Raw genomic sequence first — 26,858 nt, forward strand, 5'->3', positions numbered from 1 at the left:
TCGAACTCGTGCTGAAGTGGCGTTAGCTTCTCAGTGCTGTGCTGTAACCCGCTGCGCCACCAGGGAGGGCCCGTGACTTTATCCTTTTAAGTCAGGACCTGCAGCGCCCGGCAGGAGGGCGGACCCTGGGCACCTCAGCCAGGGGTCAGGGCGCGGGGCAGCAGGGTCGCCAGCCCAGTCTCTAGGACTGTGGCAGTGAGGCTGCCCCCCCCCGGGGGGGCCTCGGGAGGCAGCGGGGAGCGGGCAGCCGGAGTCGCTTGGCTCCTGAGAGAAGCCCCCTGGCAGCGGCGGGAGACCGCGGCCTCGGTTTCTCCGCTTTCGGGCTGAAATGTGCCCTGAGCTGCTCAGCTGGACTCTGGCAGACCAGGCCCCACCCTGCTGCTCCCAGCCCCAGGAGCCCCGGCTGCCAGGGGCTCTTTCTTGTTGCGTGCGCAGTCATCTTCTCCAGGTGAATACATTTGAAGGGCTTCACTGGCTAGGGAGGTTGCCAGGCAACGGGAGCCCGAGCCCCTCAGGTGAGGCTCAGGCAGCTCACCCTCCAGCCTCTGGACGGAGCCTGGCGGCCTTCTGTTCTCTTACCTGCCCCCCACCTCTCCGCAGCTGGCCCCTCAGCCTTCATTTGGAGACATAATCTTGCCACTTAAGTCCACACGCGTCTGCCCTGCTTTGGCTGTCTGACCAGCCCTTGGGCCCGGTGGCCCTGTCTCGGGGAGTAACGGCTCCTGGCAGCTTCCCCCACGCTGCTGTGCTCCCGTACAGGGAAGCGACGCGTGTTTTGGGCTTAATTCGCTTCAGTTTTCTCCTCCCACCTTATTGGTCCTATGACTCAGGCCATCATTTATTCCTCCTGTGGTTTTCACTTGCTGGCTCTCCGACTGCCTGAGCTAGTCGGAACCTTGGGGCTCAGGCCCGGCCGGTGCTGAGGAGCGCTGGCACCGTGTGAGGTGTGCAGTGAGCAGCCGCACGCAAGCCCCTCCTTCTCGCTGACAAAGGCCCGTCGCATGGGCTCTCCCGTTACTCTTTGCCTCCTCTCGGCTTTCTCCATCCCTCCGGAGAAAACTGTCTTAGAAACAAGAGTCCTGCTCCCTGCAGGACTTTGGGTTCCTTCCCTGTTTAGTTACATTCAGGCAAATACGGTGGGGAAGAGCAAAGCTTGAACCCCCTTGTATGTGATCTGGGAGCAGAATTACTCACTAAACTAGTTCCAAGTTTCTGAGCAAAGCCAGTGGCTCTTTCAATGCTCTTCGTCAAGGTTCACGTCTCTGGGGGGCTCCTGAAGGCCCCAACGTGGATAGCGAGGTGGATTCTGTTGCATGTGTCTGCGTGGAGCCCGTGAGGCCCCGTGTCCATCCGTGTTGGGTGCTCGTGTTTCTCCAGGTGGCGGCACGCAGGGCTCTGGCGCTCCTGCTCAGGCCGGGAGAATCGGCAGGAGTGGCTGGAGCCATGGATCTGCCTGCGAGGACTTCAGAGCCAGCCCCGGGCGCCGACTGCACCCTTGGTGGTCTGTGGGTGTCAGTGCCCTCCCGAGGCCCCCTGGGAATGGGGGGAGCTGCTCATGCTCTCCTCAGGGCAGCGTGGATTCTAGGGGCGGGGCAGGGAGGGGGCCATGAGCTAGTGCCTGGGTTTCCAGGAAGCCAACAGGGCTGAGGCAGAATCGCAAACACCCCTGGCTGAGATCTGCGGACGGTGGGTGGGGTGAGCCAAGCAGCATCTGTCTGCAATTTTCCTGATGCGATGACACACTTCTCCCGAGTGACTGCCATTTCTGCGTGTAGTAAATTTTTCAAACTCAATCCAAATACCGGATTATTATACCGTGTATATTATGTATCATTATAGTGCAGATGTATTATTTTTATTTCCAGCGTATTATAATATAACGAAATCTCCAGAAAAAGCTGGGGCAGTTGGCTGCAGATGAGGCGATGCAGATGCATTTGCTCATATTTATGCACAGTCTAAAATTGTTATCCCAGCCTCAAGTACGCCACTTCCTCTTGGTTATCTGAAAATTGTGCAGGAATAGATTTCCTGATTTTCTTTTCATTTATACCCATTATCTGAGCCCACTTTCTTCTCGTTCCGAGACAGAAGGGTAAAAATAAGAAAGCGAGATTGCCCCTTGCAAAGAAATAGAGTCTGTAATATTTTCAAATCGAATTGTGTCATGAGACTGGAGGCATGAAACAAAGTGTGTGTGCGTTTTGGGGGAAAAGCCTTATTTTTTAATTCACTTCCTCTATATCTCAATTCTATTCCACTGGGGTATAATAAACTTTTACTGCTAAGCGTGGGGGTTTCGGGTAGCGGGTTGCTAGAGGGGCCAGGGCCCATATTATTCGCCTCCGCAGTTATGGGCCTCAGGGGCTGTTGAGCAGGTAAATGTGGCATTTGGAGCTGAGGGGCAGTGCAGGCGGAAAGCCCACCTTCTGCTGCCTTAGCATCGAGGGAGCGCTGAAGAGCTCATTCGCATTTCATGTGCTGATTACATGTGGAGGTGGCAATACTGACATGTCCGACCTATTGATCCGGATTTATTGTGAAAAATATGTTTTAATTTTTCAAAGTGCAGCTACTAGGAAAAAATCAAAATGGCCCACGTGGCTGGTGTTGTTTGTACGGGGGCAGGGAGCTCCCTGCTGGTTCACGTCTGGTCCACGGGGCCTCTGGGAGCTCGGCAGGAATGCAGGAGCTCAGGGCTCACCCTGTTTGGCTGAAACGGGAGCTGGGTTTCTAACAAGACCGCGGGAGTCGCAAGCCAAGTACAGCTGGAGAGACGCTGCTGTAGTTGAGGCAGCTTCTAGAAAGCCACGGTTCTTCCTTGCCCAATAAGTAGCCGTCTCTTGGGGGACGAGTGGGGGCCTCCCGATCGCCTCAGAGTTTGGAGTCGTCCTCGGCACACAGAGGGTGCTGTAAGTACTGGGTGCTGGGCGGGAAGCTCATCTTGCACCACTTGACGCGTGGAGACCTGCCGGGTGGCCAGACAGTGAGTCTGATGATTGACCACTTACTTGAGCAGCTCTGTCCTCCAGGGAGCCCTCCCCGGTGCTGGGAGCCCTCCCCGGTGCTGGGAGCCCTCCCCGGTGCTGGGAGCCCTCCCCGGTGCTGGGGGCTGCGGCCCGCAGGAGGAGCAGGAATGGCTGACTTCCCTTACTGGACTTGAGCACTGTGGTGTGGCAAACGAGCCGAAAATGAGCAAAGGGAATAGTCACGTTGGGGTTCTGCACCTCCCCGTCCTCCCGACACCCACCTCTGCAAAGCTCCCCAAGGGGCTCGGTCTGGTCACACGGCTGCTGCCTCCTTGCTTTCATGCCCCTCCTGCGAGATGTCCTTGATCCCAGGGGGTGTCTGCCCTCCATTCCCCACTCTCCAACCCATATCCCTGAAAACATTCAGAGGGCCGACAGGCACTGAAAAACACACGGATCACCAGAAAAATGCAGATCAGACCCCAAGGAGAGACCACAACACCCCTGTGAGGATGAGCCACATCAAAAGGGCCAGAAACAAGTGCTGGTGACGGTGTGGGGAGAAGGAGCCCTCACAGTGCTAGCAGGGATGGAGATGGTCTGGCTCCTGTGGGAACCAGTGTGGCAGTTCTCGAGATCTTAAAAATAGGCCTGCCATTAAGCCCAGAATCCTGATCCTCGAGGTATCTACCTGAAGACTGTGAAACCAGTGCTCTGAAGTTGCTCTGCGCTCCTCTCTTCACTGCGGCACTGTTGACAATAGGCAAACCGTGGACCAACCTAAGTGCACTAGGTTACATGGATGGGTTGAGAAGATGTGGGGTGCATACACAGTGGAATACAACGCAGCTATGAAAAAGGACAGGATATTGCCATCTGTGACAATATGGATGAAGCTGAAGGGGATTGTGCTAAGTGAAATAACTCAGAAGGAGAACAGAGATCTCTTCCTAGGAACAAGTCACAACTTCTGGCGTCACCTCTGGTGTGAGGGTGCTTCCCACAGGCTCTGACAGGCAGGCACAGTGCAGCCTTCTGAGCTGTCCTGCCACTGCGGGGTATCCTAGGAGTGAGCTGAGGATTTGACCTTGGCATTCGAGGCAAGTGCCGTGAGGACTGCTGGGAAACGCTGAGCAGCCCAGTTTCTTATTGTGGTGGTGGAGAGGGCAGAAAAACCAGAGCACGGTTCTGCAGAGATGTGTGTGAGCAGAGGGACCCTGCTGCCCTCCAGGACTCCCCCCTGGGTGGGGCCTGGGGGCGAGACCCAGCCTGCCCCGGGTGGTTTTCATTTTTAACTCTTAGCAGTGATGACCTGGACTGTTTCCTTTTGTTGCCACCTCTCATTTGGACCACTTCACAGTTTATTAGCACTTGTATCTGAATATTAGAAAGAGAGGAAAAAAGGAGACGAAGCGCCATGTCATTTTGCTCCTTGACAGCAGCGCTATTAAAAGAATATCGGAGGATATAATAGAATCAGAGAGGATTGCAACCGTCGGCTACAGTTTTCACTTTTATCTAACGTATTTCAGAAGGCCATGATAATCATTTGATTTAATGCCAAGAGAGCTACGAGAGCCATACTTCTTGGGTCCGAAGCAGAGATTTCAAGAGTTTAATTTTCCCAATTCCATTCAGTTAGTACGAGTCAGAGCCGGGTCTCAAACCCAGGTCTCCTGACTCATCACTTGCGTGGTGCTTGTTTTCCGCTCTGTAGCCTCACGCTTTTCCTCAGTAGTACTCATTTCCTGTTAATAAGCCTCCTCTTAAGAACACGCACTGAATAACCCATGGTCAAATGACGAGCACACTGTGTCGTGCTTCCGGACACATTTTTTTCTCTTGCTTTTTTTTCTTTCTGTCTTAGGGACAGGGGAGACGAGTGCAGGCTGTCTACCTCACACAGCTGCTCCTGGTGCTAGGAGTCGTGTAGATGGAGGCTTCTCCTCAGCTGCAAGGTGCCACAGAGGTGCAGTCATGTGTTTCCATACGACCTCGTGCGTTTTAGCGGTGCTGGTCGAAACGATCTGTTAAGCTTGCCAGATAGCCAGCAGTGGTGAGACACGGACTAGATTTCAGGAATTCTATTTCACGTTATTTGGGAAATTCTAAGAAATTGGGAACGCACCAGGAATCAATGCTATTATTTGCTCATGTTAGGGTTGCTTCCCTGGGAGAGCCAAGGTAATCAACAGAAGAGTTTATTTTATTTTAAAAAGGGCATAAGAAACTTAAAGCATTTGGAAAGTTCTTCTTCTTCTTTTTTTTTTTTTTTTGAAACAATGTGCAATGAGCACATTAAGAGAGAGTCAGATTTCTGCAAAGCAGGAGACAACCCTGTGCACTGGTGAGGGCGCTTGGGACACTCGCAGATCCTGAGGGAGGTGCAAGGGCAGCAGGAGGAAAGGGGGAGTCCCGCACAGGGACAGGTGACCCTATACTCAGCAGAGGCTCACTGCAGAGGTGAGATGGCTTTGTTTCCAGGCAAAAAGGGAGGCTCATCTCCCCTGCCAGACAGAAACTAGCGGATACTCAAGCCTGATTTTTCAGGCACAAGGGCAGTGAAAACCACCGAAAGGTTGAAAGTCCAGTAAGTAGAGAAGAGTCATTAAAAGAGTATTATTTGAGTTAATCTAAATTAATATTGACCTTATGATGCAATAAGTATAGATGTCTTGTGAATTTTAAAATTTAGTAGATATAAAATATATTGTAAGCCCAGGTGAACCGTGTGGTCCCTAAGGTGACTAATTTAAAAAGAAAAAGGGATCTCAAGCTGCCAAACTAACAGAGAAGAAAGCAAGAAGAAGGGCGAGAACCCCTGCAGCCCAAATGCAGACAGGGTAGGAAAGAAAATAGATTATGCGATAATTAAGAGAAGTGGAAAGCAAATAATAAAATGAGCACATTAAATCCACACATTTCACTGATTGCATCAAGTATAAATTTAAATGTCCCAATTAAAAAAAATACTAGATGAATAAAAAAGCAATGTCCAACTATATGGTACTTTCCAGAGGAACGTACCTGTGAAAAGTTATGGAAAGGTTGAAAGTAAAGGGATGAAGAAAAATGCACATAGTAGTAAATGCTCAACAAAAGAAATCCAGCAGTTACAGGAATACAGACCAAGGCAAGTTTCAGGCAAGTGCTTTGGTAGAAATAGGTGTAACAACAAAAAGATGTAGGTTCAGAAAACATGATGAATTCCAATCTATATTCATCTTTAATAACATAATTTTAGAATTAATAGCAAATCGGCAACATTGTGAGGAGGAATCCACAAAGCCATCTTTGGAAGCTTTTAATATATCCCTCCCAGTAACTCATAGGGTAAGGAAGCGTGAGGTCATTATGTTCTTGCTTGATGCACTTAAAGTGATAAATATGTAACAAACTCGATCTTAGTGGTGCACTCGGAACTCTTCTTTCAGTAACATTCTTTTCAAAAAGCATTTACATTTATGAAACCCCATCACAGGGAGAAACAATATAAAAGTGGCTTCCAGTTCTTTGTAAAAAGAAACATTACATAAAGAAAAGTGGAGTAAAGGAAAAGTAAAAACAAGGGAGCAACCATTTATGAAAGAGAAAACTGGTATAATAAAGAAAATCAACTATGAAGAGTTAGTTCTTGGAAAAAAGGAAATAATAAGCGCATCTCGAGACTGAAGAAGCATGGAAAACCCTACGTGAAAATAAAAATAAGATACTACCAATAGATAGTCTCAAATATAGTAAGAGGGATTTTAAAACAACTTCACAACAATAAACTTGAAAAAAAAAATAGCTGTAAAGGCCCAGTTACAGAAAACTATAATTACCAAACTGGCAAAAGAGGAAATCGAAGATAAATAGTGGATTTTTATTACATAATTTGAGTATCTGAAAATAATTTTGAGTTGTTATGATGTAAGTTTGATTGTAATTGAAATCTTCTGAAAATGAAAATTCTAAATCTCAATACTTCACTACGATTTATATCATACAGTGAAGGAAGAACGATTTCCAATCTTCTAACATTTTCCATAGAAGAGAAAGAGAAATTGGCGATGCTTTCCAACACATGAGAGTCTTGATATCTAACTTTGACAGGATATTATAAGAAGAAAAATTACAGACCATTTTCTTTCATGGGACATGGGACAAAAATCCCAAAGGTTCCAATAAATCCAGAACTACATAAAAGACAATATATTGTAGTCAAATTAATTTTATTTCAGAAATGTATGGTTGGTATCACTGGAAAAAATCAATCAACATGGAAATAAAATGGAGTGTATTATTTGTTTCAAAATAATCTTGTGAGAGGGCCCTCCATGGTGGTGCAGTGAGTTAAAGCACAGCACTAAGAAGCCAAAGCCACTTCAGCACGAGTTTGATCCCCGCCTGCCCAGGAGGTGACCCACAGGGCGCGGCAGACCTCTCCTGACCTGCCCGCTGCTCCCCTCAGCAGTGTACCTTGTCGACCTGCGTGTTCTGCTCCCTGCTCTGTCTCTGATGAATCCTCTCACCATCCCTGCACCTCTGGCCTGTACCCCAGTTCTGTGTGCACAAATAAATAAATCTTAAAAAAAAAGAAAAAGAAAATAATCTTGTAAGAGGTGAAGGGTAAATCAAAGAATTGTGAATCAAAGCAACATGGCTATGAATGGATGATTGTTATAGCTGGGTGGTAACTGTGTGTGTGTATTCAGCATTTTCTATGAAAGAAAGAATAACCAGTAAATATAATTTACCGTGTTAACAGAATAAAGAAGTCATTTACTCATTTCGGTAAATTCTGAGAAATCATTTGACCAATGGTCTTCCACCATTGAACATAGAACTCTCAGCAGTGGTGTTGGGTGTGACGGACATCACACTTCAAGCTGAGGCTGTGTGAGCCTGTATGTCTGGATCACACTCACTATTGTAAATCAATGTCATCTCAATACAAAATTATAAAATAAATATAGTTGAGTTTTGATATAAATTCAGCTGTGTCAACGGAACTCTCAGCAAGACAAATCTTGAAATTTCTCATCATGAGTACAAAACTTGTAACTCTGTGGTGGGGGGGTGGGGGGGAGGGGTGGATGTTTATAAGACTTTATGGCAATCATTTTACAATATTGAAAAATATCGAATTGTTATGCTATATGCCTGAAACGAGTATGATATTATAGATGCCAATTTTATTGAAATAAAAAGGAAACACATTGAATAAAATGAAAAAAGAAACCCTGAGCAAGTAGTAATAGAAACTAACGTTCTTAATTTGAATAAGGAGATTTTCCCCTCTTTGGTTATTTACTTTATTTACATTTATTTGCTCACGCATTTACATGAATTTCAGGAGTATCGCTTCACACCTCTGCAGAAGCGTAGATCACAGCACCCCAGCCCCAAAGGTTGTCGTTACTCCCCTGCATCCCATGTGCCACCCTCTGTCCACCGCCTGTGCCTACCTCTCTCCCTCTAGGATCCACCTTTCTATTGTCTTAATCCAAGAGTTGGTTTTTGTTTTGTTTGTTCTACCCCACATGAGTTAAATCATATGATATTTGTCTTTCTCTTTTGGGCTTACTTTACTTACCATAATACCACATCTTTATCCATTTAGCTATCGATGGGAACTTAGGTTGTTTCCTTATATTGGCCATTGTGTGTAAGCTGCAGTGGACAAAAAAGATGCATGTGTCTTCTTGAATTAGTTTTTATATTATTTGTCTAAACACCCGGAAGTGTCATCGCTGGATCATATGGTAGTTCTAGTTTAACTTTTTTAAAAAAATATTTATTTATTTATTCGTACAGAACTGGGGTACAGGCCAGAGATGTGGAGGGTGAGAGGATTCACCAGAGACAGAGTGGGGAGCAGAACAGGCAGATCGACGAGGTACACTGCTGAGGGGAGCAGCGGGCAGGTCAGGAGAGGTCTGCCGTGCCCTGTGGTCACCTCCGGGGCAGGCGGGATCAAACTCATGTGGAAGTGGCTTAAGCTTCTTTGTGCTGTGCTTTAACCCGCTGTGCCACCAGGGAGGGCCCTAGTGTAACTTTTTTGAGGAATCTCCATACTGTTTAGTGGCAACACTGATTTAATTTCCACAAGTAGTATACAAGTGTTCTCTTTTCTCTGCATATCTCCCCATCACTTTTTATTTCTTGTCTTTTGGGTAATAGTCATTCTTGCAGTTGTGAGATGAAGATAATTTATTGTTTTGGTTTGCATTTCTTAACAAATAGAGATGTTGCATATCTTTTTCCAGTGCTTGCTGGCCATCTGTACATCTTATTTGGAGAAGTGTCTAGTCAGATCCTCTACCTACTAATTAATCAGGTTTTCTTCTCATTGAATTGTATGAGTCATTCATATATTTTGAATATTAAAACTTGTTTGGTTTGCAAATTTCTTCTTCCATTCAGTAAGTTGTCTCTTAATTTTAACAATAGTTTCTTTCACAGTGAAAAATCTTTTTAATTTGACATAGTTCTTTTGTTTATTTTGCTTTAGTTTCCCTTCCTGTTGGAGTTCAACCCCCAAAGACATCTCTAAAACTGACGTTGAAAGTATCACCTAATTTTTCTTTCATGTGTATTATGGTTCTGTACTTTATATTCAAGTCTCTAGTTTATTTAGAATTAACATTAACATTTGTGTATATTATAAGCTAGCAGTCTATTTTCATTCTTTTACATGTCATTATCTAGTTTTCCCAGAATTTATTGAAAAAAGTTTCTTTTTCTATTGTAAATTCTTGGCACCTTTGTTGTAAATTAGCTGTCCATATTTCTGGGCTGTCAGTTCTCTTCCATTGATTTGTGCATCTATTTGTATTACAATACCATACTGTTTTGATTACTATAGTTTTGTAGTATACTTTGACATCTGGGTGGGGTTGCCTCTGTTTCTCCAGCCCCTTCAGTGTTCCTTTGTTTATTTGTGGTCTTTTATGACTCCATACAAAATTTAGGTTATTTTCTCTATTTCAGTAAAAATGCCTTTGGAATTTTGATTGGAATTGCATCACATTTTTAGATTTACTTTAGGTAAGAGGAACACTTTAACAGTGTTGATTTTTCCTACCAAAAAGCATGGAGGATTTTTTTCATTTCTTAGCCTCTTTTAAGTCTTTCAACAATGTTGTAGTTTTCAATGTATAAATCTTTCACTTCCTTTGTTAATTTATTTCTTTGATTATTTTATCCCATTTGATATGATTATAAATGAATTTGTAATTTCATTTGTAATAAATGAAATGTAATTTCACTTTCTTCTAATTTGTTATTTGTGTATAGAAATGCAGCAGATATTTGCATATTACTTTGTAAACTGTCACTTTATTGTGCGCGTTTAGCATTTCTAATGCTTTTTTGTGATGTATCTTTAGGGTTTTCTATGCATATCATCATGTTTTCTGAAAATAGTGATATTTTTACTTCTTCCTTTACCATTCAAATTCTTTCTATTTCCTTTTCTAGACTAATTGTTCTGCTAGGAATTCCAGTACTATGTTGGAGAATGGGGTGAGAAAGAACATCCTTTTCTTGTTCCTGAACTTAGAGGAAAGGCTTTCAGTTTTTCACCATTAAGCACAATGCTAGCTGTGGTTTTGTCATTCATGGCCCTTCTTGTGTTGAGATACATTTCTTTTATACCAATTTTATGAATTTGTATCACAAAAGAGGTTTAAAATGTTTTTTTTTTTAAAGACTTATTTATTTATTCATACAGACTGGGGTACAGGCCAGAGATGCGGAGGGTGAGAGGATTCACCAGGAACAGAGTGGGGAGCAGAACAGGCAGATCAACGAAGTACACTGCTGAGGGGAGCAGCGGGCGGGTCAGGAGAGGTCTGCCACGCCATGTGGTCACCTCCGGGGCAGGCGGGGATCCAACTCGTGCAGAAGTGGCTTAGGTTTCTTTTGCAGTGCATTAACCCGCTGCGCCACTTGGGAGGGCCGGTTTAAAATGTTTTAATGGCTAACTGTGGAATACTTTTTTCTGAGGGTGGGAGAATGAGAAGGATTGCCACTATTATCAATTCTATATAATATTGTATTGAAGAATTTGACTTGTGGAGTGAGCTGGAGTTTTTCATTCTCACATGTGTTGACATTTTGTGGAATCTGTCCTGTGCCTGTAGAATGTTTGGCAGCATTCCTGGTATCTACCCAAAAGAGACCAGTAGATGCCAGTAGCATCCCACCCTCCAGTTAAAATAAATATTTCAAGATTTGAAGAGGGAAAAAATAAAATTGTTGTTATTTGCAGAAGATAACATTGGAAGTATAGAAAATTCTAAAAGATTACGCAGGAGGGAAAACAGGAGTTTCATCCTTTATATTATATCGCAATCCCAAATTAGCTTGCAAGGCCTACTGTAAAAGCACTTTAATGTAAAAACTTAGACACTAAATCTTGCAGAAGAAAATCATTACATTACACGAGGCAAAGACTTCTTAGACAGAACACAAAATGTCTGAACCATAAAAGAAAATAAAGGATACATTTTATTTTATCATATAAAAAGATTTTGTGCTTCACATACTTAGTCCAGAGAATAAAAAACTTGGAGAACTTACTAAACATATGACTGTTAAAATATTGAACTTAGATTATATATTCTCAAAACTCTCAAACTCAATAGTAAGACAAGCAACCTGCTTTTAAAATGGGCAAAAGACTGAAACAGTTACTTCAGTTACTTAAGGAGATACTTGAGCAGCCAAATGGCATAAAATATTTTTGTAGGTCATTGGGAAAGTGCAAATCAAAACACCAATTAGACAATACAGCCTCCACATTAAAATGACTAAAATCAAGAAGTTGATAGCATGAAGGGTCCATCAACATTCAGCCAACTGGAACGGCCAGACACTGCTGGTGAGCTTGCAGATGCAATATGCTGGTACAAGCTCTTTGGAAAAATGGTTTGGTGGCAGTTTGTTAAGGTGACACTGTGCTATTGGACAGTCTGCCATTCCATAGCCACAGCAATGACAGATTTCTATGCAAAGGATTTTAGCAGTATCATCCAGAATAGCCCTGACCTAGAAATAATGCAAATACTTATCATGGCCTACCCATGGGTGTGTGGTGTACTGGGATGTCACTTGCTTCTAAAAGAAATAAAATACTGTCGCTTGCAGCATCACGCTGAATTCTGCCCAGGGAAAGTAGCCAGACAGAAAGGTTATACTAAGCTGTATGAATCAATTATTATGAAATTCCAGAAAAGACGATATTATGGAGACAGAAAGCAGGTGGTGGCTGCCAGTGACGAGGGCGGGGAGAGAAGGCTGCACGCCAGGGCGGGCGAGGGCGGCTTCTGCAGTGCAGCAGCGTCCTGGTCATGATCACCGGAGTTTTACAGCACTGCGCACATTTGTCAAAACCCGGCGAGCTGTAACATTAAAATTGGTAAAATTTATTATATGTAAATTATACCATAAATAAAGCTAACTTTAAAATAAGGAGGCACAAGAATCCATATATATAGGTGGAAAAGGATTTTTCAAGATATATTGGTAAATGAAAATGACACGGTGCAGAAAACACACCCAGTGGGCTTCCTGCTGCGGAAGCATCAATGTAGGTTATGCCAGGGAAACGGCTTCCCTCCACCACCCTCCTCGTGTCTCCCTTTTCTTAGAGTCTTCTTGCATTGATGCCACTTCATTTCCAATTCCATTTCCATTTTCCTGTCTCCTTCCTCAGCCCTTTGCCCTGGGTCAGGTCTTGGTATCCATTCTCTTGGAGAGAGTAGGTTGACCTCAACTAAGTCATGATTTGTTCCTGGCCCATTTCTCACCCCTCAGTCCCACTCTGAGACTTTAGCTCCAAGGGAACTCCTGCCTGAGCACACCCTTGCTTAATGATCTTGCATGGGGCTTCCAGAGCTTCCATATTCCTTAGAGTGGGCTAAGAAGGTCTACAGAAAGAGGTGCAGCGCTCTTGGCCTTCTGCCAATCTCGCCTCCTGTTTTGTGAGCGCGTCCCTTGCATCAGATCACGTCCTCTTTCTCAGGAATTCATTGCTTCATGACCTCATGCTTTTGCAGATATATTGGCTTAGCTCTTTTCTGTCACTTCCTTCCCTTCTTCACCTGGCAAACTCTTCCTCACTCTGAATGAAACAGGTCAAGTGTTACCTCTTCCATGAAATTAATATGATTTATTGGTATTTAAAATACTTATGTTTATTGATATTGAAAACACTTATCATTTATTGATATTTAATATATTTTGCCCTGATGACAATTGACATACAATTACTAGTTTATGAGGAGGCAGACTTTCTCGATAGGGAAACAGACATCAAAGTTACCCACATGTGTCTCCATATGGACACTCTTTCAGTAAACATCACAACTATGCCTACACAGGGTAGGATGCTCTGGTCATTTTAGTACCTTGTGTCAACACAAGAAGAGAAAGATCTATGTGTATTTTTGATGGCTGCATAGTACTCTGGTCTCTATATCATTTCCTTACTTGGTTTCCTGTGCATGCACATTAAGTCCTTTCTAGTTGTTATATTATTCTCTAAACAGTGTTGTAATTAGCATTCTCTTGTGCTTTGAAATGTCTTGTCACATCACCCTGATCACAGTAAAACAATTTTCTGTGTTCCTGTCTTTCCTATCTGACTGTTACTTGTTCCCTGAGGTTAGAAACCATTCCTTCTCTTGGATTTCTGGAACATGTGGAATTCTAGATGGAGCTTAATATATATTGTTGAAAGAAAGAAGGAATAAATGAGTGGACATCTGTGTAGCTCAGCTTTACTAGTTTTTGACTGACCTTGAGTCCGATAGCTCTTTGGCATTTTTAATCCCCTCCCTGTTTCTAACCTCTTTCTACACATGTCATTACCAACTGACATAAAGTCAATATGTAACTTTAAGAATTAGAATGTAGCCAGACCTTGACTCTAGCATAGATTTTAGCTGAACCAGGCAATAGATTTTATAAATTGCAGAGAAAAAATGCAGATACCTGACACCCTTTACCCTGCCCTAAGCAGTGATGAATTTATTAAAACTGCAATTGTCTATTACAAGCAAAGCACATGTCTGTGTGCTGCTTACTGTTGCTCATGGAAGGCCTTTTGGTGCACTGTTTGCTGCTACAACTGAATGGTCCCATCCATTTAACTCGCCGATATGACTGCACACTTGTCATAAATACTGAGAGCTAGAGAAGAAAGTCAACTAGGAATGGCTGAAATGCTGCTTGTGTCTTCGTGGAAACCTACAACTTTCTCCAATTACTTCTTCAAGCTACTCAGAATCACCCGTAAGGTGTATAGCAGTCTAGCAGATTACAAACCTGACTCGCTAAAGATAAACACACACTCACACACCCACACACACATTGAAGATATCTGCTTGCAAGGAATGCATTTGGCTTATCAAAAGCCCATGCTAAACATTGTACTGGTTATCTCAGACAATAGGAGCCAACTGGCTCAGACAGTGAGAAGGTTCAGTTGGTGCTGAAAATTTATAAGTGCTTAAGCTATTTTCTATTTCTTCTTGCTGGGCTGGGAGCATTTGCTATTGTTGTTCAATATGCTGTAAATGAATATAGTTCAAAAACGACAAAGAGAGTGATATGGAATTATAGAACTGAAAATAGGCCACTGATTGGGTACAAATTCATCAAGCCTCTTTATTTCTCAACATGCTTTTTATTGACTTGCCAATGCAGTGTGCTCTAGAAGCAGTGAAAAGTGATTGTGAGCAAATAATATGGTGGGAAAGCTGACCTTCACTTAACTTCAACAGTGCTCAGCTAGCTGGCTGAATCTCTCCCCAGTGACTTGCTTATTTAGTTAAATCCCAATTAGTGAATCGTTAGTCTTATGTGGAACACACCTGATCCCATGCACAATTTCTGCAGAAACTTAGTAACTCATCTCAGATGGAAGACATGGCACTGGAAGCTGAGCTCTGGAAGTGCAGCTCTGAGCTTTGCTCTCTGATTTGTATGCCGTGCTATCTCGAGCCACTCTCCTGAAAAAGCATCGGGGGCTATTTCTCAAATTCATGGCCCTCAGCTTTTCTTTTTTTGGATCATACATATCAATACTCTTAATCCAATTCTCCTTTTCACTTCCCACCCCCAGTCTAGACAGCACACTTGAATGCATGACATTTGAGGTAACATTATTATTGGAATGACTTTAAACCTGATCTCAGATCAGCCAGAGTAGAGTCTGGTGGGGTGCCACAGCAGAGGGGCCACACCATTGATGCTGAATAGCCATGTGTGTGACTCAGATACTTAGGAGATGGACAAAGCTGCTTCAGGAAAATCCCAAGAACCCGGGGTCTTTCTGCCTGTAGGGTCACTGTCTTTTGCAAATGACTGATTCTAAAGGTGAATTCCTCACCTGAAAGTGTCATATCATCATATCATATCATGTCACATCTATATTCATGACAGGAAGAAACTGTTTCCTTTAATCAATTTTCTAGAGTCAACCTATATGCTGCCAATCACTTCTCCTGGGCTCCAACTCTGTCACAAAGCTACTCCCACCCACAAGAGGACCCACGAAGCTGATGTTCTAACCTGGGCAAGTTCTTCCTCCAGATTATCTGGAGTCTGGTAGTAAGAAGAACGGGGAGACGGGTTGTTGGCCAGGCAACCAGCAGTTTATACCATATACATTTACATCCTGGGATTTGAGTGTTCTGGGAAAAGATGGCTAGTGTAATTCTTAGGCTGCTAACAGGCAAGTAGGTGTCATTCGAGTGGGGTTAGAAGTGATGAGGAATTGGGGGACAGATACAAAGGGAAGAGTCCAAAAAACACAAATACCAAACAGAAGTGGACATGGTGCATTGAAGGTTAGATGCCTCGCCTCCCTTCTCTCCCAAAGAGCATGGGAGACAGATGTCCCCAGTAGAACAAAACAACATTTCCACCTGATCCCAGACATGCTTCAGAATATTTCTCAACACAGCAATGTTCTAGACGTCTTCTACTACAGAGCAAGGCCAGCCTGCCTTTGTCCCCTGAGTGCCTCACCATCAGGTCTGGCTCGGTCAGTTATGGTGCTGGGCTTGCACAGGAAATGTGTGCTTCCCTGCTTCCCTGTGCAAAGTGAAGTCTTCCAGCTCTCTCCGTTAGCATTTTTGTCAGCCCTCTTGCGAGGATGGTGCAGCATCCTTCCCTTGTAAATTTCCAACGTAAGTGCTGAGCCGATTCCTTTGTCTGCTGGGGGGGGGGGGTCTGCCCTACCCGCCGATTTTCTCAGAGAAGGGAGGGGAGTGACGTGTCACAGATGGCAAGCAATTCACCACATGCTTCATGTTCGAGTCCTCTTGTTTTCACAACAACCAGCCAAGGTCAGTATCATTGTCCCCACTTTATAGACGAGAAAAGAGTCTTAGAGAAGTGAAATCATCTGCCTAAGATCTTGTGGTTACTGAGGAAGATTTCAGTTCAGATCTGTCACATCCAACATCATGCTACTAGACTCTGGGGAGTCCACTGTTGTTTTCGTGGTCTTGATGAGATCTGCCCCTTTGCTTCCTGTCATGCCACTAAACCCTGAAAATGTTGGCACTGACCCTGATTGTTAACTTTCTACTGTATACGCAATGCTAGAAGCCACGAGGCTGTCCGTGGGTGAATGTAGGTCAACTGTATATTATAAACAGTCAGCCTCTGGTCATCACCCAGGTGGTGTCAGTGTGGGTACGGTCTTCAGGAGAATGGGAATGTTTCTCAGTTTAACGTCCACTTGTTCTTTTCTCATAGGGCAGCGTCCATACCAGGTGATCACCGCCCGAGTTCACCCAGGAGAGAGCAACGCCAGCTGGGTGATGAAGGGGGCCCTGGAGTTCCTGGTCAGCAGTGACCCTGTGGCCACGCTCTTGAGGGAAAACTTCATTTTCAAAATTATCCCCATGCTCAACCCGGATGGTGTCATCAATGGCAAGTACGTCTGGTGGCCGCCCACCTGGGGTTTGATTCCTGTTGCCATGGAAACACATGGATGCGACTGGGTGGTCTTGGTCTTCTGAAAGGAATACATTTTCATGGGCACCATTATCTTGTACAAATAGCAGCATACTTTCCATACACATAGATGCCATCCTCATAGATTTCAAATAGAAAGTGTAGCTTCACAGGTGATGAACACTAGAAAGGTTCTTAGAAAGAATCTAGCCCAACACTCTCCTTTTCAAAAAGGAGAATCGGTGTCCAGGTGAATCACGTGACTTCAGGTTCCACAGTGGGTTAGTGGCAAAGTCAGGGCTCAAACAGATCTCTTCCCAGTCAAGAGGCCAGCTTTTACTTACATGTTAATGTTTACTGCAGAGAATCTTTACTCTGGGTTGTACTTTATGGGGCTCCAGATGCAGCTATAATAAGGCTGCCATCTTCTCTAGATGGGATGGCTGCTGTGGTTGTAAAGTGCCCGTGGAATGGCCGTAAGTGGTGTGGCTGCTCTGTTCAGCTGAAGGAGAACCTTGGGGTAGCGCCTCTTCTCCCCAGCTCGACATGTGTCCTGACATGCCTTGGGAGGTGGAATGGGGAGAGGATACCTGGAGTCAGGGGAGCTCTGTTGGAAGGATCGGCACTTTCAGAATTTTGAGCCAAGATCCAGATGCCAGAGCTAGTTTCCAGGATCACGTGGGGAAGAGCATGGGGTAGCAGGATTAACATTTACAAATAAGGAGACTGTGGCTCCTTCCTATGGTAACATATGGCCCTTCTTCCTCCAAGGATGGACATTTCCTACGGAAAAAGTAGAGTAAGATGAACAGAAAAATTGAAGAAAATAATTTCAAAAGCTAAACATGACGAAGCACTTATGGTTTATAGTGTCACGATTAAAGAAACAAAAGCACATGTTTGGAACACAGAAAGTAAAGCAAAGTGGTGCAGCAAAGAGATAAAGTGAAAATTATAAAGAAATATGAAAACAAAATCTCAAAGCATTAACATCAAAATGACTTAAATAAGAATGTTGTAAGAAAGATAGTAATTAACTTAAGAAAAACGTTAAACAGCTGACGATAGACTAGCTTCAAAGGATAAACACAAAAGAGGATATTGATAAATTCAAAAGGTTAAAAATATATAGTCGATCAAATATAAAAAGAGGATCAGAATAAATTCCAATGATAAGATATGTTAAGCTATGCCAAAATGCAAGCAAGTCAAAGCTACAGACTATAAAAATAAAACCTCAATAGATTCAAAATACAAGCGGAAAGATAAGTGAGTCATCCATGTGTTCCCATCAAGTGTTCTGGTTTTGTAGCTTCTAGACTTCATTTTCTTTGATGGAGTCATTTTGTGGGTGGAGAACAGGGTCTTTCAGTTTTGCCTGGCTGGAGCCTGGTGAGTCTTCAAGCACCTGTGAGGAGCCAGTGCCAATCCCTTCATGATGGGCATCGGTCAGGCCTCTGGTAGCAGTTAAACATCTTAGATCCAAGCTGCAGAACCCCAGCAGTGTTCCCACCTGGCCCAACAGAAGTCAGCTAGCACTGGCCACGTGCTCTTCAGCGTTAAACGGCAGTCTCGGACAGCCACCCATGTCCCTGCCCTGCATAAGACTGCAGGGATTTTACTAGCAAGTTTCTGAGTCTCAATGGATGGCAAACAGCTATGCAAGGCATTTTAAAGGACATGATTACATTTTAATATTTCATTTCAGATTTTTTTTCCCTGAAATTTCTACTTCTGTTGAGCTGTCTGGGGTTTGGTAGATAATGGAAAGAGCACTGGGTTTAGAGATGAAACTCTAGTTTGAAATTCTGGCCCTTTCCCCAGACTACAGATGGCCTCTGGCCCACAGGGAGGCTAGGGACTCCGACCCCAGCACAGTTGAAAATCCAAGTAAGACTTGTGATCAGCCCTCCATATTTGTGTGTTCTGCATCCTGGCTTGAACCAGCTAGTATCCATCGTTGCTTGAACATGATCTTGGTGCCTTCAGATAGAAAAATAAACCTGCATATATGTGGACCTGCCATTCAAATTCTGCAAGAAGAGAGAGGTAATTAAAAAATATATATTTATTTATGCTTACAGAACTGGGGTACAGGCCAGAGGTGCAGGGGTGGTGAGATATTTCACCAGAGACATAATGGGGAGCAGAATAGGCAGATCAATGAGGTACACTGCTGAGGGGAGCAGCAGGAGAGGTCTGCTGCGCCATGTGGGTCACCTCCGGGGTTGGGGATCCAACTCGCATTCAAGTGCCTGTGGCCAGCTTGCAGTGCTGCGTCCCAACCCGCTGCACCACCAGGGAGGACCCGAGAAAGGTAATTTTGCACACAATTGGCATGCTGGTATAAAGGGCTCTTAAGGCCAGGTCCAAACTCAGGCCTTGTAGTGGCCAACTGCTCCCAGTCAGGGAGGCCTAGTCATTGGCTGAAAGGTTGATATGGCATCTTCCTTCCTGGCCTGGGTTGACTTCATTTCCAGCCCCAACTGGTTGCTGGGACAGGCCAGCTTCTTCTCAGTGACATCGCCACTCATCATCATTATCGTTGTCTGTGATGACTAACATGAACACGCTTCTTTCAGCGTGGAGCTCTAGGCGCTGTGTAGAACACTTGAATTATCTATCGTCTGTGTTTTGGTATTTTTCTGTGTTTTGATATTTTTCTGTGTTTTGATCTTTGCTTTGTGAATGTTACCCACCTTGAGGTACCCCGCAGATAAGACCAAATTCCCCCCAACATGCCTTAACTTCCTCATGGAAAGTCCTTTCCATGTTTGATGTCATTTACCTAAGCATGTGATATCATTTTGGTGTTTCATTTATTTTTTTCTGGGCACATTCTTATTAATTGACTTTTAAATCTAAGAGGATTCCTTTTGTGTGGTCTGATCAGCAAAAAGCAATCTTTGCATAACAATTAGAGAACTGGAACTATAACTTGCTTCTTAACTCTCAGGCTATGCTTTACTTTCCCAGGTCATCATGTGACCCCATGAGCTTGCAAGAATGTGTAGAAAGTCCAGTATGTTCCTGTTGTACAGGCAGTGATGGAGTCCCTGAGGAGGGCTGGGGGTTTCAATACTTGCAATTAGGGAGACAACCAGGGTTTTCTAGCAAAAATCTAGAGGGTCTTATCAGGCCAAAATCCCTTAGGAACATATTTCTGGGACTGGAAACACTAGGATGGTTTTCAGAAGACACAACCTGACACCTTGCTGACCTGCTGGGCAGCATTCTAAGGAGTCTTAGAACTACTTAGAATAAAAGCAGTGATCTCTTAACTCCCAGTTTCTCCCACGGTGCGCTAAAGGAACACACAGTAGCGGTAGCAGGAGTGATACTGGTGGCTTGATTATGCAGGGCCCGGGAGAGGGTGGGTGGTTCCAGAGCTTCTCGAAAGGCTGGAAAGACATCTTGCCCCTCCATTTTTTGGGCTTTGGTTGTTGGGTAGGCGGGAGTGACAAAATCATTTTTATAAAGTCAGCACGCAACAACATTTTATTCACAGGCGAAGCAGCGCGTATTGATTCTTAGTAGATATAGAACTCTACAAACGTGATTATCTTCTTCCAAGGCATCGTGGAACAGAAACAATCAACAGTAAAAAACGAAGGACATACTATAAGTACTCACCAGAGCATTAAGAAGTAATAGCTGGATGCTCTAGGGGAAACAAATAAAAGTAAAACCCAGATAAAAATCCTTGACAATTTCAGCTATCTGGGACTATTTAAAGTTAGTGCCAACAGTCATATACTCTACTGTGGGTGGTGAAAGCTTTATTTTATTTCAATAAGACCACTTACAAGCTTTATCTGGGGAAAAAAAAAAAGTGTAGGCCAAGAAAGCACCTTGCTCTTTTGCATACATTTTCTTATCATAATTATGACCAGACTTATGGACTAAGGCCTTTAGCCCAATTTCTAGACATGAAAACTTGGGTTTCTGGGGGTGACCGCTTGGGTGCAGTTTAAACAGCTGCCGCTACAGAGAAAGAATTGGAACTTTTCATTGATGTAGGGATTTAAGGAGATGGGAGTAGAAGAAACTTCAAATGTTCTATGTGGGAGAGTTCTTATTTATAATTTAGTCCCAGTCCTTCAAATAATAGGGAAAGTGAGACTAGAGAGGTAAAATGGGTAATCCAAGATGGCAGAGCTAGTTAAAGGCAGAAACACATGAAAGTTTGCCTAGAGAATTAGAACAGCAGGTGCACTACAGGTGCGCTGATGCACACTCAGGGCTGTGGGGCAAGCTGTGATCTGAGCCTAGTCTGTCCAGCTCCAAAGCCACGTTCAGTTCCGTTTAGCCCATTAGCTCCTCCCAACCTTGGCTGGAGATGCAGGTGGAAGCTGAGCCCATCAGCGGAGGGTCTGTGAAATCATCCCTGTTGACCCAAACCATCATATCCAGTGACCCTGGACTGGGCCAAAACAAGGCCTTGGAGCGCTCAGTGATTTTGACCCAGTGTGACCGAATGGGCCCATCCTGCATCCTCTCTCTCGGAGCTGACTTGGGTCCGAGCCATCGGCCTCGCCTCACCAGCTTTCTCTGTTGGAGAATGCTTCCTTGCTTGTTGCTGGGAGGTTTTGTCAGGTGACTGTTTCACTGCCCGTTCCTTGTTATATTTTCACACAACTAACCATTCACAAAGGACATATATTATCCCCATCGCGTTCACCTTTATTTTATTTCTTTATTGAGATTTATTTTTATTTATGCATACAAGAACTGGGGTGCAGGCCAGAGGTGTGGGGGTTGAGAGGCTTCACTAGAGGCAGAGTCGGGAGCAGAACAGGCAGGTTGACGAAGTCCACTGCTGAGGGGAGCAGCGGTCGGGTCAGGAGAGGTCTGCAGCGCCATGTGAGCCACTCCCTGGCCGGGGATGGACCTCGTGCTGCGGTGGCTGCCGATACCTTGATAGCACTGGGCCTTAACCCCTGTGCCCCCAGGGGAGCCCCAGAGCATTGAGCCATGTTTCTTCCCTTCTGTTTTGATAGACTCAGGCTTCCCGCTGATGTGACCTTAGCCCTAACTGCTTAATGTATTTCAGACCTTTTCAGTATAGGAACCTGTAGCAGCAGTTCTCAGATATTTAAATTTCATAGATCAGTTGCATTAAAGAATAAGCCATAATAAGATGCAACTGAAATTTGAATGAGAATGGCTGATACTCTCTGAGCTCCTGAAATTCAGTCTCCGGTGTTGCTTGGGCGCTTCTCCACTGGCCTGAGCTCCCGCGGGAGCCCCGCGGCCTTATCCCAGCGGGCAGGGCTGCTGCTGTGCTGTTCACTGTGCTGTTGTCCATGGGGGCATCCTGGGGCCTCTGTTCCGTGGTCGGTTGTCCTTACAGGAGGGAGCCCGCAAGGAGGAAAGGAGCCTGGCCCAGTGGGCTGTTAGAGGGAAGAGGGAACTCTCCCTGACCTTGGAGTTGGGGAGACCGCGGTCTTACCAAAGCACCCCCTTAAGGCAGAGGGAAAATGGCATCCACATGTGGAGGAGGCTGGACTCGGCCGTCCTTGAGTTGGGCCCTGGGGCGTTGGACATCTGCACCATGACCAGGTTGAGATTACCTGGGATCATGTTTCTGTTACACCATGTCTCCCCATGTGAAGTGATAATAATCTGCGGTGCCTCGCTCCCGCTGTGAGGCTGAGGTGTGGAGAGCCCCTCTGGGTGGTGAGGGCAGTAGCAGTCGCCATCAGTGAAGTTCCTAAGGAAATGCTGAAGAATGCATTCGGCGGCTCATCTGTTTAAGAGTCGTGTTCTGTAAAATCGGGACATGTGAAGAAATAGAATAGCTCCTATATATCCTGATATGCAGGAAAGTCAAGAAAATAAAAGTTTCAAAACATGAGGTGTGGTTCACACAGGGGTCGAAGTCTGAAAGTTCGAGAAACTGGGAGTTGGCAGGTGCAGAGCACCTACTGGGTGGAGGGACCAAAGGGGAGAAGTCGAGTCTGCAGAATCCACTGGAGCCTGGTGTTTGGGCTCTGAGTGGGGAGTCGAACCTGGAGAGAACTTCTGTGGCCCAGGGCACAGCCCTAGGTGGCCGGGCTCACCCCACCAGGCCCCTTCTGGAGGTCTCAGCAGTGCCTGAGACCCGGCCGAGCTGGTCTCTGGCGTGGCTCTGGTTTCAGTAGCTGGAAGTGGAAAGCAAAGTGTGTCTTTGTCTTTCTCTTTGTTCTCCGTCTTGCTGTCTCCCTCTACTGCCTCTGGTTGGCAGAATGTCTCTGGAAGCCATCTGGCAAGGGGGGAATTATTGTGTGGTTTGAAAAGCACTGGAGCAGCAGAGTAAAGAGCTGTGGGCTGGGAACCCGGGCAGCAGGTGAAAAACATGCCCAAGGCATCCCTGGGTTGAGGGCCCAATGTCCCCTGGCACTGTGCTGGGCACCATACAAGTGGACTTCTTGGTCTGCGAAATAGAAGGTGGTTTCATAGTTTCCAGTGGGAAAAAAATGGCACACCATTATTTTAAAAAAGTCATGTCAAGAGAAAGCTTCAAGAAGAAATGCAAAAGCACCCAATTCAGAGCTACTTACCGCATCCCTGCAAGCAAGGGGCATGGTCCCCACTGTAGCGTGTTGAGTGCAGTGAGCCTCTAGCATGTCGCCCAAGGGAGGCCTTCCGAGTCAGGTTGCTTCCACACAAACACTATTAGCGAGTAGAAGAAGACCAATTCCACCATGTGTTTGTAACTTGACAGCTTCAGGTATATCAGCTATTCCTTTAACAATATTTCTAATATGCATACCCGTTTTAGCCTTCATGAGATAATATATTTTGTAGGATAATTCATCAGCCAACAGCATCTGCTTTTACTGAAGACTATAAATGGCATTATTAGTTTTTACAATCGCAATCTCATTGTTTCAATGGGCCGTAATTAATACAAACAGTTCTCCATTATAAGCAACAGACAGGTGGATATTCTTGTTATTCTCTTGGCGAATTTCTCTGGTCATTTTACTAAGACACATTTTCAAAAGTATTCTGTTGAGCCAGATGTTATGACTATTTTATAAAATATTTGACGTGTTATTATTGTTAGGTTATTTAGGGAATAGCCAGATGTGTATCCTACCACAGATGGGTGAAAGCACCTTGTCTCCACACCCTCGTCAACACAGTGCATTAGCCAGCTTTTGATTACTTGCTGACCTGAGAAAATTATGATTTTACTTTATTATACTTATGAAAAAAAGTCCTCCCATTTTGCTAGGGTGGGGAGGAAATTGGGTGACCTTCTCAAGGTCAGTCATGTTTCTGATACTTTGCAGGAGCTCAACTCTGGTTTGTCTGTCACAAAGGTGATGTTCTTCCCATGCCCCTCAGTGGCCTCACTACCAGAGCCTCCAGCAACGCCTGGTATCTCCTCTGGAAGGTCTGCATGAAACTTGGAAAGTGGGCTTGCAAATCGGTTAAATCTCATTCTCGGTGCAGTGGATCTTTCTTAAATCGCAGTTCTCCAGGGTGGTTCCAGATCAGATGTGGCTGAATACTTGAGTCTCCTGTTAGAAGCGGACACCCTCTCAGAAAGTGTTAGCACTTGACTGTCATGGACAGCTGAGGAGGCAACATCTGCCTTCAGTCTGCGAGGCAAGGTTTTGTCCAGCCAGGGGCCGCCGTGCCCTCGTGTTCTCCATTTCTGCCACTCCTCTAAGAGTCTTGGAAGATGGATGGAGAGAACCTGATTTTAGAACTGTGAAGTCTCCAGCAGGCTAAAGTTTACCGAGAATGAGATCCTGCCAGGCTGGCGTGAGAAGCCCTTAGGACGTCAGCAGAGACTGACGTGTTTGGCTTCTGCGGTGGAGTTCGATAAGCCTGTGTGTGAGGTCTCAGTGCTGCCCCAGAGGCAGAAGCGGGCCACACTTTGGGGGAAGACAAGGGGCAGGAAAGAGCAACTGTGAACACATGGTGAAGAGCCATCAGAAGAAAGTTCGGTGTGTTCTGAGGGCGCTGGGAAGCTGGGAGACGGAGTCCATGCTGCCTCCAGAAAGGACGCCCAGGGTCATGAGACCTCAGGAAAGTGAAAGTGATGCCCATTTTGTGCTCGTTCCGAGTGTCAGAGAGGCCGGGAGAGCCTGGAGCTCCGTCTGTGGAGACTCCCGATAGCATATTTGCCAGTCCCAGACCTCTCTCAGCCTGTAAAGCTCAGCCTCCACCAGCCCCCACTTCTCCATCCCGTAACCATGGACTTTCGTAATATAGATTATTTTGCATTGTTTGGGACAGAGCAGAGTTACTACTGGATGGGCATTTTTTGCATTACTTGTTTTTAGGAAAAATGAGAAGTTTCTGGACCTGGAGCCGAGGCTGGCTATTCTGGCACAGATGTCCGTCTGAGTTGGCCCCACCTCATCGTCTCTGTGTTAAGTGTCGTTGGGTACAGACGTTCAGTCTCCCCCTTTGATTTCCTTGCCTTACAGCCGAAGATGGGGGACCGTTATTCTGACCCAGAGGGGTGATTTGGCCTGAGGAATTATGCTTTTCCCCATTTTCCTCCTGCCCTCCACAGCACAGCCTCAGTTCATTTTCAGTGCCAGGGTGGTCTCCCAGTCCCAGAAGGGAGTCTTCGCAGGGTTATTGTAACCTCAGAGATCTTTCATTGACAACTTTATACTGAAAAACAGACACATATTTATGTTTTCTTCTTTTTAGAAAGATTTATTTTTATGTATGCACACAATAACTGGGGTGTGGGCCAGAGGGTGGGGAGGCGAGAGGATTAACCAGAGACAGAGTGGGGAGCAGAACAGGTGGATAAACTGAAATCCACTGCTGAAGGAGCAGCGGGGAGACAGGAAAGGTCTGCTGCGCCCTGGGGGTCACTCTAATTGGTGCTGCAGTGGCTGCTGATAGCTTCATAGCGCTGAGACTCAACCCCTTGCGTCACCAGGGAGGCCCACACATCCCGTTTTCTTTAAAAAAGGCAGAGTCTGTCTGCCTGTGTGCTTCCCCTGCCAATGTCCAGCACTAATTCCCAACCCGTGGCCCGCAGGGGGTTGCAGGGTGACCCTCTGCTTCCTTGGGGAGGGGGCGGGAGGTTGTGGGGACAGCGTAGCACTGCTGCTTCTGTCCCGACGTCGGGAGGTGCCCCACAGTGCTCAGTGGAGCCCAGAGAATGCCCGAGGGCCCTGCTTTAGAGGGAAACGTGACACAGTTTTGCTGGCGAACTGGTTCATAGAGATCAGAGTGCAGAGTATTTGCTCTGGGAACACCTGCGGTCCTATCATTAAGCCACTTGCATAGATCCTGTAGCTAAGACATTTTGGGGGGGCAGGGAGTCCTGGAAGTGGGTCCCCAGGGCTTCCTGGCATAAATCCCTTTCCCACTGCAACCTGCACACCGAGAGGGAACCTGGAGCTTGAGCATCTATTTGCCTTCTTCAGACATTGCAGTTCGGAATAAATATTACTATTTATTATTCCTAAATTTAGGGTTATTAATTATATCAGCATAAACCTAATTTATGCCATCATAAACAGTGATAATAAATGCTGCCAAATGCTAATACCCAGCTCTTGCCAACTGTGCCCGCAGTTGATGGGTTCCCCCCTCACTTCCCAGAAGCATTAAATTAAAAATGATTCAGTGTTGCAGAATCATTGATCAAGTGGGGGCCAGGCTCGTAGGGAGATGCGCTGGTTTTGTTAAGAGCTGCGCTTCCTCATTGGCCACTTCTGGTATCTAGGGCCCGCCAGGCTTTCTCTGCTCCTGCCGCGGAGGAGGTGGGGCGGGGAGGGGCCGTGAGGAGGGAGAGGAGCATCCATTCTTCTTTCTCAATTTCCCCTTCAGACATCTTTCTTCTTAGCAGCCCCACTCCTAACGCTTTCTTTCTCCACACTCAGAAATCTGGATGAAGCAAACCCAGGGTCTCACACAGAGGTGCCGTCGCGCAGCTCGCAACACATCTACTACAGAGTTAGC

The 26,858-nt window shown here is 45.3% G+C and overlaps 1 protein-coding gene across 1 annotated transcript in view; it reads left to right on the plus strand.

Annotated features, from left to right (window-relative positions):
- AGBL1 (ATP/GTP binding protein-like 1) overlaps positions 1-26,858 on the plus strand; it is a 509,246-nt gene that overhangs the window by 176,819 nt on the left and 305,569 nt on the right. Inside the window, exon 18 of the mRNA XM_004692971.2 lies at positions 16,728-16,908. Coding sequence (XP_004693028.2) covers positions 16,728-16,908 — 181 coding nt within the window. The remainder of the gene's footprint in view (positions 1-16,727; positions 16,909-26,858) is intronic.

This window comes from Condylura cristata, unplaced genomic scaffold (genome assembly GCF_000260355.1).
Source record: "Condylura cristata isolate star-nosed mole 26May11 unplaced genomic scaffold, ConCri1.0 scaffold00035, whole genome shotgun sequence".
NCBI lineage: Eukaryota > Metazoa > Chordata > Mammalia > Eulipotyphla > Talpidae > Condylura > Condylura cristata.